General features: G+C 45.4%; 1 protein-coding gene across 8 annotated transcripts in view; it reads right to left on the minus strand.

Annotated features, from left to right (window-relative positions):
• The window catches only part of BAZ2A (bromodomain adjacent to zinc finger domain 2A), a 1,275,716-nt gene that overhangs the window by 1,000,855 nt on the left and 260,831 nt on the right, over window positions 1-14,030 (minus strand). For all 8 annotated transcript variants that reach the window (XM_086959424.1, XM_086959462.1, XM_086959400.1 and 5 more), the window contains 2 exons: window positions 12,451-12,672; window positions 11,138-11,311 (listed from right to left, as the gene is read on the minus strand). In XM_086959424.1, coding sequence (XP_086815550.1) covers window positions 11,138-11,311; window positions 12,451-12,672 — 396 coding nt within the window. The remainder of the gene's footprint in view (window positions 1-11,137; window positions 11,312-12,450; window positions 12,673-14,030) is intronic.

A 14,030-nucleotide genomic window follows, 5' to 3' on the forward strand; every position in this document is an offset into this window, starting at 1 on the left:
AGGATTTAGAATATTTCAGATAGGTTTCCATAATCAATAAAAGCAGTGGATGGCGATGAGAAATTCGTTTTATTAGGTAAATATTTTGTTGTGGCTGGAAAGAGTATTATGCAAAAACAATTGATGGACAGAATGCAGAACAATGTCATACATTCACCCCAGTACAGAGATCTGGGGCTAAATCCATCGTTTTTTTGCACTCCACACCACCCCAGTTCAGACATGGCCATATGCAAATCAGCCTTGACCCTGTGCCTCATGGGAACAGTCCAGCCCGAACTGCCATGTCATGTCTTTCCTGGACCGGAATCAAGCATCCTAGGACCGGTTTCTGGCTATCACACACCTTTACACACGGTAAACCGAGCAGACCCTGCGGCCCAGCTTGCTGACTCCACTTGCCATAGCGCGGGGACACGCCATCTGAGTGTAACCAGGCGCTTTACAAAATTCCCTTAATAATAATAATAAAGTTACATTGTTCATGTTCACTCCCTCCATACCCCCAAAACCCTCGGACCCACACCCATCCCCTCGCGGCAGCCCCCACCAACCACGCCTGCGCCATTAACACAGAGAACATATGTTCCAAGAAGAGAGCAGTGGGTCACCTGGTTGGTGCCCCCAAGCTCGCACTGCTCCACTGCGGCTCTAATGGCTGATGTAACCGGGGCCGACAGCTGGACACAGGCGAGGACTCTGCGCCGTGCCCCCAGCAGAGGTGACAGACACGCCGCCCCCGGAGAGGGCAGCCTCGCCGACAGGTCTTTTCAATTTGACATCAAGGTTGTTCGAGGGACGCCGAGGTCTTTCAATAACACCGTGCGCATGGCTGAGCGCGCGCCTTCGCACAGCCGCTCATCCGGGCTTTTCAAGAAGGGCTCGCGCCCGCGGTAGAGATCTGTGAGGAGACTGCAGGTCTCAAGTTAAGGAGGTCAGCGGCTTTCATCCTCACAAAGGCGATAACATAAGTATTTTTCAATGACGTACCTTCTATCGTCCAAACAGACAATTAAGTGTGTGATGATCTATAGAAATAGATTACAACGACTTTATAAAGGGAAATTATTTTTATAATAGTTGAGGCTTCTTTGGTGTCACGTTAGCTCACTACAACAAGAGGGGCAACTGGGACCCAGGCTTGCTGACAGCGAACACGGGCGCTCCCATCACAATGCAGAACGAGCGGGTGGGGGGTCTGTATGTGTGCGCTTGTGTGTGTGCGCGCGTGTAGGTGCGCTTGTGTGTGTCTCTGTGTGTGTCTGTGTGCGCGTGTGTGCGCGTGCGTGTGAGAAAGCAGGGGGAGGCGGTCTTAGTGGCGCGAGCAACCGATCTAGCACTTGCCCCTCCCGGCTCACGCACCAACTGACACGGTACCCCCAGGATCACGTCCGCTCCTCTGCCCAATCCATCAGCCGGCGCGCACAAGCCACGCCCCTTTTTGCGTTTACCAATGCCGATAACATTCTTACGCTGACGGAGCAAGTCACGTGAACTGTTCATGACGCGCGCGTCGTGATCGGATTCTGCCACTACGGTAGAAGCTAACGCACGCGACCTCTCCCATTCACAATGCTGTGCACATGGCCAGCTCGTCTCCCCTCGTTGTCGGCTGAGCAGACGACTATAGTTCTCTGGCGAGAAAGCGCTTCTAGCAGAGACCTAAAAAGGTGAATTTTAAAGGTTTTATGAAAATTCCTGTAATTAGTGATTGTGCACAGGGCATTGGGTAGTTAATTCCAGTCTTTCGAGTCCATCACAAAAAGGTTTTGCCTCTAAGACGGGCTCGCCTGAAATGTGGGAATGAGTCAAAGGCTGAAGATGCCAATCAAAGAAAATAAACTGTGGTATGGTTAGTGATTCAAGCTTTGACTCCAGAGGCCCCTATGGTATATTCTTTGTTCCAATTGCAGCCAGTGCAGATTAATCCTTGCTTCTGTGACATGATCACAGTTCTGCAGACCAATAATAAGCTCTATTCTGGATCACTTGCAGTCTAGCCAATAGTTTTGCAAGTAGACCCAGATACTGGCATTGGCGTAATGCAGCTTTGAAAGAATTGATGCACTTTCTTTTCCTGACCCTTTTAAATTTGCACACTTTTCCTCTAGCCTCTTATGAAATGAAAAGGAAATGTATAAAGCGCAAAACATTCACCGAGGGTATCATGGCGCTAGCTCAGCACAATACATACCTGACCAGTAAAAGACAGCCTCAAAGATTGAAAAGCCATGTCTATAATGCCTTCCTGAATGGCAACAGGTGAGTTTCTTCCTTAAGCCGCACCGGAGGAGTATTCCAAAGTCTGGTCATGCTTACCAGAAAACTCGTGCCACCCCAGGCACATTTTTAAACCTAACTCTAACTACCAGGTTATGAGAGTGTGCTGAGCGAAGCTGGCGGGCAGGAATATAAGGCTGCAAATTCTGTTTAAAGAATGCTGGCCATTTGTTATGAGTGACTTTAAATGCAATGCAGAGAGCCTTAAACTCTATCCGTCTATCCACTGGGAACCAATGAAGCATTTTGAGCACGGTGGCGGACGATTTATGTTTCGGAATATACAACAACAACACTATCTGCATCTTATTGAGGCATTTTTTACGAAGTTTCATGAAAAGACAATTACAGTAGTCGGCTCTAGATAGCACAAGAGCCGAAACCACTAATTTCCTCAAATTCCCTGGGATGTATGGAAGGATCTTTCTCAATATTTTTAACATATAGAAGGAGGCTGCTGTCACCTGGTTTAACATGGCCCTCAAAGAAGAGCGTAGAGTCTAACGTAACCCCCAGGTTTTTTACCTTATTTTTTGGATTGGGAATCAGCCCCAATTCTACAGGCCACAGAACAGGGGTCCAAAAGTTAGTGTGGTTGCCAAAAAGTAAGACTTCAGCTTCAAACAATTCATGGACATCCAGTCCCCCACCTAACGGAGACCGGTATAGAACTGTGCCGCTGTATCGTCTGGAGAACTTGACGCAGAGACCACAATCAGAGTGTCATCTGCGTACGAGATAGCAGAAAAATCCAGGGATCTAATTAGCCTAGCCAGTGGTGCAACATAGATATAAAAAAGGGTATGGCTCAATGACGAGCCCTGTGGTACTCCACATGGCAACGTGAAGTTTGGCGACTTTAAATCAGCAAGAGCCACAAATTGCTCCAGACCAGACAAAATTATTTTAGTAAAGTTAGCGATTTCCCTTTGATACCAACCCCCTCCGGGACTTGCAATAATTTCTGATGGTTTACCGTATCAAATGCTGCGGAGAGGTCAAGCAGCACAAGTGCTGCATAGTCTCCTGTCACAACTGTCTGCCTAATCATTTCAGATGCTGAAATCAACGCCAGTTCAGTACTGTGTTGCTTCCTAAAGCCAAACTGGGAAGTATCTACATTTTGATTGTACTTACTGTCACAAGCTTATGACAGTTACATTCCTGCACCATCAGGGAAGACGAATACACCGTTGAAATTTCTTGCCTGAAGAGTAGCAGTCAGTAGATTATTTGATGAGCACTAACTCACTGAAATTAAACAGCGACAAAATGGATGCACTTCATTTAGCTCATTTAGTTGTTCCCTTGATCTGGACCTCATGGCCATCGGAACTGGGTTTTCTTACTAAGTCTTTAATCTCTGCTTAGAATTTCAATATCATTCAACAGCAACCTTTTTGTTGTGAAGCGGAATAAAGTAACCTCCACCTTCTTCTTTGAGTTTAAAGTAAAAGTGTTCCCCTTATACCTTTGAACTGTTGCCTATTGGAAGTCCAAGCACTCACTAGAATATAGATCTGGACTAATTTCATTCACCCAATCTTTGGCTTCCTGCCTACCTCTTCAATGCCTATAGTGGATTTAAAAACCTACAACTAGCCTTATCCTTCTCTTTGGCCATCCAGGTTGCTATCTTATCTCCTCCTGCATTATCTCAACTCTCTTCAACAGCTTCCGGTGGCCAAGTGAACTTTAATGAGAGCTCCCTGCAATTGCCACAGTGCAGATTAAAATAAAGATTCAGCCTATCTTCAGGAGTATTTTCTTCCATATCAGACATCACGATTGTTAATATTAATTCTATGGCAGGACTGGAGGCTCAGATTATGCTTTTTCCTTCTTCGCTTTATTATAAACAAAACACACAGCAGCCAGAAAAAGCACCAAAACAACTTTTCTTTCCTAGGTCCGGAAAAGAACAGTTCCAAAGTCCCAAAGAACAACTTTCCAAGTATTTAACTACAAAGTCCATGACTCCATGGGGGCAGAACAGCCAAAGTCCTTCCTTAGTGTCCTTGAAGCACAGATAGACGCTCCAACTCCACTGCTCTCCCTCTTTCTTCGCTGCTAGTCAGCCAGATAAGTCATGTTCTTTCTTTTCTCCGTGATTTTGTATTGCGTTACTTGTGCGGATCGCCGCGTGTGCTGTGCTCTATTATATTGTGTTGTTTATTGCCAAAATTGTTTGCGGTCTGTTTTTTTCCGATTGCAGCTCCCCTGCCACCGCGGAAGCGTTCTCGCTTCTTACGCGGCCGCCGCCTGTCATGTCTTGTGCCTCAGAGGCACACTAGGGGGCTCCTCACGTCTCGATGCTCCTGTGGCGCGCTCGCATTAGTCTGCGAGGAGCGCTACAGGAGCAGAGTCACCATGAGCCTTGCCACGCTGCCACACTCTGAACAGCCCGAGTTCGGGGTCTGTTTTTGCCCGCATTTTGTTTGTCACGCCCCAGCGGGGGTCTGTATTGCGCTGTGACCGCGTTGCAGCCTGAGGGCGTTCTTTTCTGTGACACGCAGCTAGGGTTGACGCGCGAGGTGGCAGTTAGGCCACCTCGTGTCCATCGATTTGCTGGCTGGTTCCCGCCCATATTGTCAGTCCTTCGGACTGCCCACATTTCCCGGCTGCATCTCAGGCGCTTGGTCTGCTTGTGAGGTGCTTGCGCCCTCTAGCGCATTTGTTAGTATTGCTGAGCCTGTTCAGAGCTTAAGGATGGAAGGCTCTTATGAGGAGGAAGAGGTGCATGAATGCCTCCCCTTTGATGACTATTTCTATGACGCAGTGGATAGCTCTATCTACCGCTGCGTCAATTAAGTCGTGGGGCCCATGGAACAGCGGTTGACGGGCCGCATTATTCAAGAATGCACAAAGCTCGGCCAAACCCACCTGGCCGCTTCAGCAGTCCCCGCAACGCGGAGGTCCCTCCTCCGCCCTCCATGAAGGTTTGTGTGCAGGGCGGTACTGAGGAGGCGCAGGGGGTCGGACAAGGACACTTTTGAGCGGTTGCGTTCCGCTTTTCTGGCTCGGACGTCCTCCGCTCACCCTGCGCCTTCGTCGTCCGTGGTGCATGCAGAATCTCCCCCCCCCCCCCCCCCCCCCTCCTTCTCCATCCAAGGATGGAGATTCGCCAGGGGACACGGATGATGACGAGGGGTCCTCGCGGTGCTGGAGGCCGGCCAGTTCTTCTGCGACATTGCCTCAGGATCCTTCGGGTATGCTGGAGCCGGATGAGATTGTCCATCCGCGGTCCGCTGCCTGGGTACCAGGGGACAAGGTGGCGAAGTTCGTGGCCGGTTGCCTCCGCAAGCCACTCGAGAAGGAGGCTCGCGGGTGTTTGAGGGCTGAATGCCCTCGGCCGACTTTGGAACATAAAGTGGCCTGTACACCTTAATTGGACTCTAAGATGGCGACATTTCTTTGCAAATTTATCAAAGATCCTCGTAAAGGTATAGATCGGTCCTGGCGGTCCTGCCAGGACAAGTTGCTGGACGTTATCGGATCCCTTACAAAGATTCTAGACATGGCTGAAGAGGCCAAGGTCACGGGTTCGGTCATCTCGCCGAAGGTCCTGTCGAATTGGGCTCAGCGGGCGGTCGTGTTTGTGGGGAACGCAAATTGTGCGATCTCCAAAGAACGCCATCGCTACCTTTTGATCAAGCTAGACCCGAAGCTTGGTGACCTGGCTTCGGCGGAGGCGGTTCTGTGGCGGAGGGAAGCCTTTTTGGGGATCCCTTCGTCAAGGAGTTAGGCAAGTTTGTGTCCACATTTACGTCTCTGGACAAGGCGCAGTCAAATATAAAACGGGTGTTCCAGAGTCGTTTTCCCCATGGAGCCGGGCACGGGAGGGGCCGCTCGCCCGCCGTGGTGGTCACGAGCAACAGAACCCCAACAAGGAGCAAGGCTCGGTCGAGGGCAATATAATTCCTCCGCTTCCTATACAGAGTTCTATCCCACCCGTGGCCAGCGTTTCATGGGCCGAGGAAGCTTCAGAGCCAACTCCGGTGGCGGCAACAACAGTAAGTGTGCTTCCTGCCGCGCATCTGCGTATTGGCGGGCGTCTCCAAGCCTTTCAGGGGACTTGGCAAGCACTGACTTCCGATGCATGGTCTTGCAAACCCGTCTGCGGTTTTCACTATATCTCTATATATCTATCTATATATCTATATATCTATCTATATATATATATAAATATATATATAAACTGTCTCCCAAAGAACGCAATATCCCCCGGGAAACAAAATGAAGCCGCCACTCCAGCCACTCGAAATTTGTGTGAGACAGCTTAATTTATTCTTAAATCCATTGCAGCATATTCACAGCACAAAAACCAACGCGTTTCGTTAGCTCCCCACTAACTTGATCACGGTTGTTTCAAACACTGTTTGCTGGTTGTGTTTTAAAATGGGAGTTCCCACCTACCTCGGTCACATGATAGCATCCATGTATTTTGTTACACAATTGGATTCTGGGATATGTAGTCCAAGTCTTAATTAAGTGCAAATTATAACAAAATGTAACCCATTTCTATACATTTTGGCTCCCTCTTGCCCTGCTGCTTTTGATTATTCCACAATTATATCTTTACATTTTCTTTTTTTCAACAAAGTCTCATTTGTTATGTATTTTTGAACCTACATTCAGTTTCAACCAATTATAAGAAAAGGGAATAGTTATGGGATGCAGGGAACATTTTCATAAGTCTTATTTCTTTGACAGTTTTAAGCCCTCCAGTGGGCTAACATTACTGAGGGATTATATAGTTTTTGGATTGCTTTTGGATATATATGGTTGTTACATTTCATGGATCCCAGATTCCTTTTAATGTTCATCTCTAGATTGACCTGTTATGTGGGATTACAGGACAAGGAAAAATTGTGGAGATTGTATCTAGAAGTTATGTGTGTTTTAATTTTCTCATATATGTACATAAAGTTCTTCCGACTGGTTCAGTCCGAAAGGGGTCATCGTTCGAAAGTTCAAAATTCCTCGAAGGAGAGTCGGATACAATTAATCAAGGCTGGGCTCGGCCGAGGATTACGCACCGAAGTGAAGCAGCGCCAGGGGTCTGCCAAACCGGGTGTGTGTGTGTATGTGTATGTATGTGTGTGTATATATATATATATATATATATATATATATATATATATATATATATATATATATATATATATATATATATATATATTTGAGCTTTTTGTAAAAGAAAAATTGTGAGAAAATTCTATAAACTTAAAAAATGAGTTTATAGTAAGCATGATGAATTTATTTATTTATTCATTGTAAATGTGTAAGTGTGTATATATGATACTTTACTCAATGTATTATAGTTGTACAGTTGTATATACTCACTATGAGTTTAATTGCATTTTAACTGTATAGACTTTGGGGCGTAAACATGAAGTCCCTTGTTTGCTTTCTTGTAAAAAGCTCATGACATTGGTTTAGAGGACGTGAGAATAATTGTCCGCCCTCTATTTTGATTATAAAATCCATTGCTAGGTAATGTGACCTTACCATGTGATCAAGACTGTAGGAACAGTCGAAACGCGTTATGGCGGACAGGCTCAGCAAAACACCTGAATAAACACCCTGTTATTGCACAGAAATTGGGTTCAACTCTTCGTTCTTTCTTGGCTGATTGTCGGATATAATTGGCGGCGCAGGCTTGTGCCGGAACGAGTTCTGTCTCATATATATATATATATATAGCGCCTGGTTACGCTCAGATGGCGTGTCCCCGCGCTAAGACAGAAGAACTCATGCAAGCTGGGCCGCAGGGTCTGCTTGGTTACCGTGTATAGAGGTGCGTTTTTAACTTCTTCCTGAAGCCGGGTTCAGATGGCTCCAGGCGGAGGTCCAGAGGTAAGGCATTCCAGCTTTTCGCCGCCAGGTAGCGAAAAGATCTACCTCCCATGCGAGCCCTTCTTATCCTAGGGACCTTTAATAGGCCTCCATAGGAGGAGCGAAGGGCGCGCGTGGGCGCGTATCTGGTGACAAGACTCTGGAGCGGTGCTGGTGCCTTCCCAGTAAGGATTCGATGGCCAGTACAAAGGGCCTTAAACTCGACCCTACTCCTTACTGGGAGCCAATGAAGGGTCTGAAGGGCAACTTTGGAAGCCGATCTTTTGGGAAATTTCAGAATGAGGCGGGCTGCCGCATTCTGCAACACCTGGAGGCGATTTATTGCCTTATTGGTTGCTCCCAGATACAGCAAATTGCCGTAGTCCAGGCGCGATGTGACGAGGGAATGCACCAACGTCCTACGGGCTGACGTAGGAAGGAGATCTAAAACATTCCGCAGACTTTTTAGGACACTGAAGCAAACACCCACCACACGGCCTATCTGAGGTCCAAAGGACAGGTCAGCGTCAAGCCAAACTCCAAGGTTCCTAGCTTCTTGACAGGGTGCTGGAACCTCGCCTAAGCATGAAGGCCACCACGCCGACGACCAGACAGATGGGTTCCCCCCCCATCACGAGCACCTCGGTCTTACTGCCATTTAATTTGAGGCCTGGGGGGATGCCACTTCCAGGAGATACAGTTCAGCATGGTCTAAGTGGGTACGTTGGTGTCTTCGACGGGGTCTGGATCCCGTGATCGCGGGTGTCGTTCCAGTCTTGAATTACCTGGTAGAGTTGGTTACGGACCGTATGGCGTATCGCTCAGTCAATGCCGTGCGGTCGGCTATCTCTGCAGCACATTGTCCAGTGGACGGGGCTCCGATTGGTGCGCATCCCATTGTGTGCAGGCTCCTACGAGTCCGGTTATCCTTACTGCCGGAACCGCGGTACTCTTTGCTGTGGGATGTCAACGTGGTGTTGAATCTTTTCCTGTCTTGGCGGTCGAATAAATACTCATCGCTTAAAGAGCTGTCGGCTAAGTTGGCTATGCTTTTGTGCTGGTCTCTTGCCGAAGAGTTTCGGATGTACGCGCATTGGATATTTCTGCACAGGTTTTTTCCCCGGATGGGGTCACTTTTACGGTGGGACGTCGGAGTAAGTGTTTGTCTCGGACAATTTTCATATCCAGCCTTCTCAGACATTCTGAAGTTGTGTGTGGTGCAGTGCCTCAAGGCCTATGAGGATATGACGCAAGACCTTCGCCCTCCGGGCTAAAGACAACTCTTGATTGCTCTGCGTAAGCCTCAGAAAGCTATGTCTTCACCCACTTTTGCTAGGTGGGTACATTGGGCTATGCAGTAGGCAGGAATTGATACAAAACAGTTTGGTGCGCATTCTGCTAGAGGCGCCATGGCTTCCAAAGCCTTCTCTCTTGGGGCGCCTCTGGAGGATTTGATGCGAGCAGCGGATTGGTCCTCCGATTCCACTTTTAAGCAGTTTTATTTCAAACCGGTGGTGGATGTGGCACGTTCGGTGGTAAGTAAGCTTTAAACTAGCATAATCTGAGCCTCCGGTCCGGCCATAGAATCGGAATTTGCCTAGCTACGGTGACGTTAAGTTTCAATTCTATTAAGGACACGGAGGCGAGGATTATCCCTCCCGCGGCACTATAGGTGCGAACCCGCCCGTATGGGAGTAAGTAACCTCTTTGATTATTCCTTGACGTCACTGTACACTGTATTGATGATGTGAAGGTTTTCGGGTAGCAGGTCGAAGAAAGAGGGAGAGCAGTGGAGTTGGAGCGTCTATCTGGGCTTCAAGGACACTAAGGAAGGAATTTGGCTGTTCTGCGCCTGTGGAGTCATGGACTTTGTAGTTCAATACTTGGAAAGTTGTTCTTTGGGACTTTAGAACAGTTCTTTTCCGGACCTAGGAAAGTGTGTTTTGTTTATAATAAAGCGAAGAAGGGAAAAGCATAATCCTCGCCTCTGTGTCCTCAATAGAATTGAAACTTACTGATTCATATTTATAAAGCACAAACATATAACCCCCTTAAAGGTATCAAGGCACTGGGAGCCGTCAGGGAGATTAAGTGAGCTATTGCCCAGTCACATGATACTGAGCTGAGCAGCCACCGGAGATCAAACCGTGAGCTCTGCACTCCGGAGTCAGTCACTCTGGCCACTGTGCCACACCTCTCCCTCTTGTTTCCATCTACCACTGCCTATCTTCCACAATGCACCAACAGTGTTCACCCCCGCATTGGCTGACACCTTTTCAACCATCCTGCTGTTAAACATTGGAATTCATTTTTATCCTGGTGAATTTCGAGTTACCAATTAGTTGGCTTTCTCCAACCATCAGAAGACAGTGCTCTTTTCTTGGCTCTAGTTCTCATCCCCATTCTCTGCTCTTCCATCCCCTTTAGCACCAGACTATCCATTTTAACAGTGCGTTTTATTAATAAGACACAATATGAAATTAAACAAAACCTATTTATTAGCCGACATTTAGCCACCTTCAAAACCGCTACAAGCTTAATCTTAGAACCGAGAATAGAACTTTTCAAATATCAGACACATTTTGCCAAAAAAAACCTGACCGGGCGAATCAGTCTGTGGCATAAAATGAGATACTCTGGGACTTTCTATGCTTTGAGGATTATTCTCCGACACCAGTAGCTTATACAATATCACAATGGTTGTAGGGTAAAATAAGGAAGGAAAGAAATCAGTGGATTCTCGAGCAGCAGAAAAAATTACCTACTTGTAACACCAGTTTTGAGTCCTGGTACTTTTCATTATTAAAGTCTTAAACACAAAGCATATCTGTCTATATGGTGCACTACTGGAAACTCAGAAAAAAAACAGTGCTGATGTTAAGGCAATATTTCATTTATACTTTATAGCTTTTAATAAATGATAATAAATCCAGTGAACTGGGTGGGAACTCTTGCAGTACCAGTCATGGCTGTACAGATATCTGCCATTTTATCAATACATTGAAGAACTTATGCACACCTGGGCAGTCCGCCTGGACCAACTCAGTCTCTTGGACAGCATCTGAGCAACTGCCATCCACAACCTCTTCCACAGAAATGTTTTGGAAATTCTTCTCCAGCAAGAGATTCAGGCCCGGTGCACTGTCATTTTCCAGTTCTACATCAGCCTCACTCTGAAGGTCAAAGTCATCATCTTAAAAAGAAAACAAATATCAGGGAAAACAACATAATGCCACTTAATGGGAATGAGGGATGTATTATACAGAGTATATCAGGAGAGAAACCCAGAGGGCAAAAGGCAACATTTTGCTGTTTAATTATTTTAATCAAGAGTTCAGTAGGCTCATCTGAATGTTACACGTTACAGTAAATTCAAAATCCCCTTTAAAATGAAGTAAACCGGTTGTGATTCCTGCTACGTTAGTTGGAACAGGACCTATTGTGCGCCATCCCACAGACACTGGTGGTGGACCCTAAGCTAAACAAATGCAGGAATTTATTTCTTAGAGGCCCCAGAATGAGCTGACCTGGATTTCAAATTATGGTATAAACACAGCAAGAAAACAGCGTACATGTTTTGTCAATTATTTCTAATAAAACTTGCCTCTTATTTGTGTTCACCTGTAGGAAACTAATTTCTTATAGAGGGAGTGATATCACAGTCAGATATTTCTATTAATACAAAGATACGGGGGCTGATGATAAAGACCTAAAAAATGTAAACGGGTGCATCCCCCAAATCAACTACAAACATGACCAAAAGGATAAAATATAGACTTGTATGCCCTTTTTGCTATTTGAAAGTATTTAATTTTTAAGTTTTTGGAAGCACTCACATTTCAGAATTATGATAGGTTACCATTTTGCATAAAAGAAAATCATTTATTAAAGAAACAAACTAAGAGCAACTGTTCAAATTTAAACTCCTACATAGAAGCACAACTTAGATGACCAGGAGTGCAAGAATTGCAATACTTTTCCACCAGATCTACCCTGATCACCTCACCCTAAGCATGTTCATTAGCAGATAAAAGGAAAGTAACACAGGTTTCTTTAGACCAATGAACCTCACAAAGGGAAAGGCCGTGCAACTTAACAAAAGTTATGTTAACTTCAGAAGTTCAAGGGAGAAAGTGACCCATTTAAAACCACAATTAAAATTAATCTGGGTGAGGACAGTTAAATCCACAGCTTCAAAGAGTTTGTTTGGAAGATTATATACAAATTACAAGACCGTGGTTCTCAAAGCCCTAAATGATGACTAAAGAAGTTAGAGCTACAGTTCTTTTGGCCATGCCTTAAGAAAGCATGCAGATTAAGAAAGTGACCCACCTTGCATCACTGACTCCTCCAAGATAGCAGAGGCAGTAGTGGCAGCAAAAAGAGAAGTGGAGTTACGGCTGTCTTCTGTTAGGATACTAAAGGAAGTGGTGTTGTCAAATGATGGGGCATCTGTGCAGTCAAGAGCAGATAAGTCGTCTGTGCCGTCCAAAGTAGCTCTCTCTGTCTCGCTATCTGTCTCCTCCATGTCATACAGGCCCCCACCGACTGAATCTAAGTGGAAAAAGCACAGATTAGCTTTGGCCATATAGGTTAATATTAAATGGGGTTAGCAGAGTTCATGATATCTTCTTGCAGCAGCCAAATACTTAAACTATTCAGATTATGTTGCCTCTATTCCTGTACAATATTCTTCTGAGCAGTTCAACATCATTGCTTCTATATTAAAGCAAGTAATTCAAGGGAATACAGTTTAATTATTTGTAGACTCAATTTAGTTGTAAGGTTCCTGTACCCTTTAATCTGTACAGACGAAATGAGTAGGTGACACCACAGCTTCAAACTTGCTAGTAAAATAAAAAACTGTTTGTCGGAAAAAGGCTGTAAATAAAGCCATGCTTCCTTTGCAGCCAAAAACATCAACATATCAAATATTACATTTTATCCACATTAATACAAAAAAATGTGCGTCAGTGAGGCTTCATCAAAAAAGACAAATATATATTTGTTTAAAAAAAATGTATTTCAAAGTATTTTATTGATTATAATTAACAGATACATTAGCATTTCTGTCACGGCGTTAGCCAAGCGTAGTACGTATTGTGGTGATTACAGGTACATAAAATATATGTTTATCTGATCCCCTCTACATGGCTTGCAGAGAAATTAGGCACAGGGTGATAGAAAGAAAGAGACAGGAAAGAAAGGGGTGAAATGAGGACACGAGAAAGGCTCTGTAGCAATGAGTCTAATTGGGGTTATAGTCATCTGACACCCCACTAGTTAACCTGTCGCGGAAATAGCAGACCATCAAGGTGGGAGCATTCCATACTCGCTCGTTCCCCTCCCCCCGAGGGGGGTGGGACGATGGATTCAAGGGGGTTCGTAAGAGTCTAGGTAATAGAGGCTTGTGGTACATCTTTCCATTTCAGGATAGGTGTCACAGGCCAAATACACAGCTGCGTCATCAATACTCATGTATATGTTTCAGGCCCCATACTGCAACAAACATTAAATACATGTTAAAAACTGCATTGAACCCTTTTGAACAGTTTGTACTCATTTTGTCAGGACAACAATTCAGATTATTCTGTAGCAAATTATACTTGCCAACAGGACAGGAAGCCCCAACAACTGGACATGGCTCCCAGCAGTGGCACAGCTCTTCCAATTCGGACATGTGGGTTTAAGTGTGTGCATTTTTCTAGAAGCCTACTGGAAGGTTACATGGGTCGAATTTCATTTACTTTCTTTTAAAAAGAGAAGCCAATTATTAAGAAAAATAATGACTTGGTAATAAGGGAGAAAGGAAAACTCTTTAACATGCCTTCTTTTAAAAGAAAAGAGAAAGGTAAGTAGGGCTGTATAGGCAGAGAGACTAGAAACTAATAGGGCTGGAAAAATGACACTGA

Source organism: Lissotriton vulgaris, chromosome 1_1, assembly GCF_964263255.1.
Source record: "Lissotriton vulgaris chromosome 1_1, aLisVul1.2, whole genome shotgun sequence".
NCBI lineage: Eukaryota > Metazoa > Chordata > Amphibia > Caudata > Salamandridae > Lissotriton > Lissotriton vulgaris.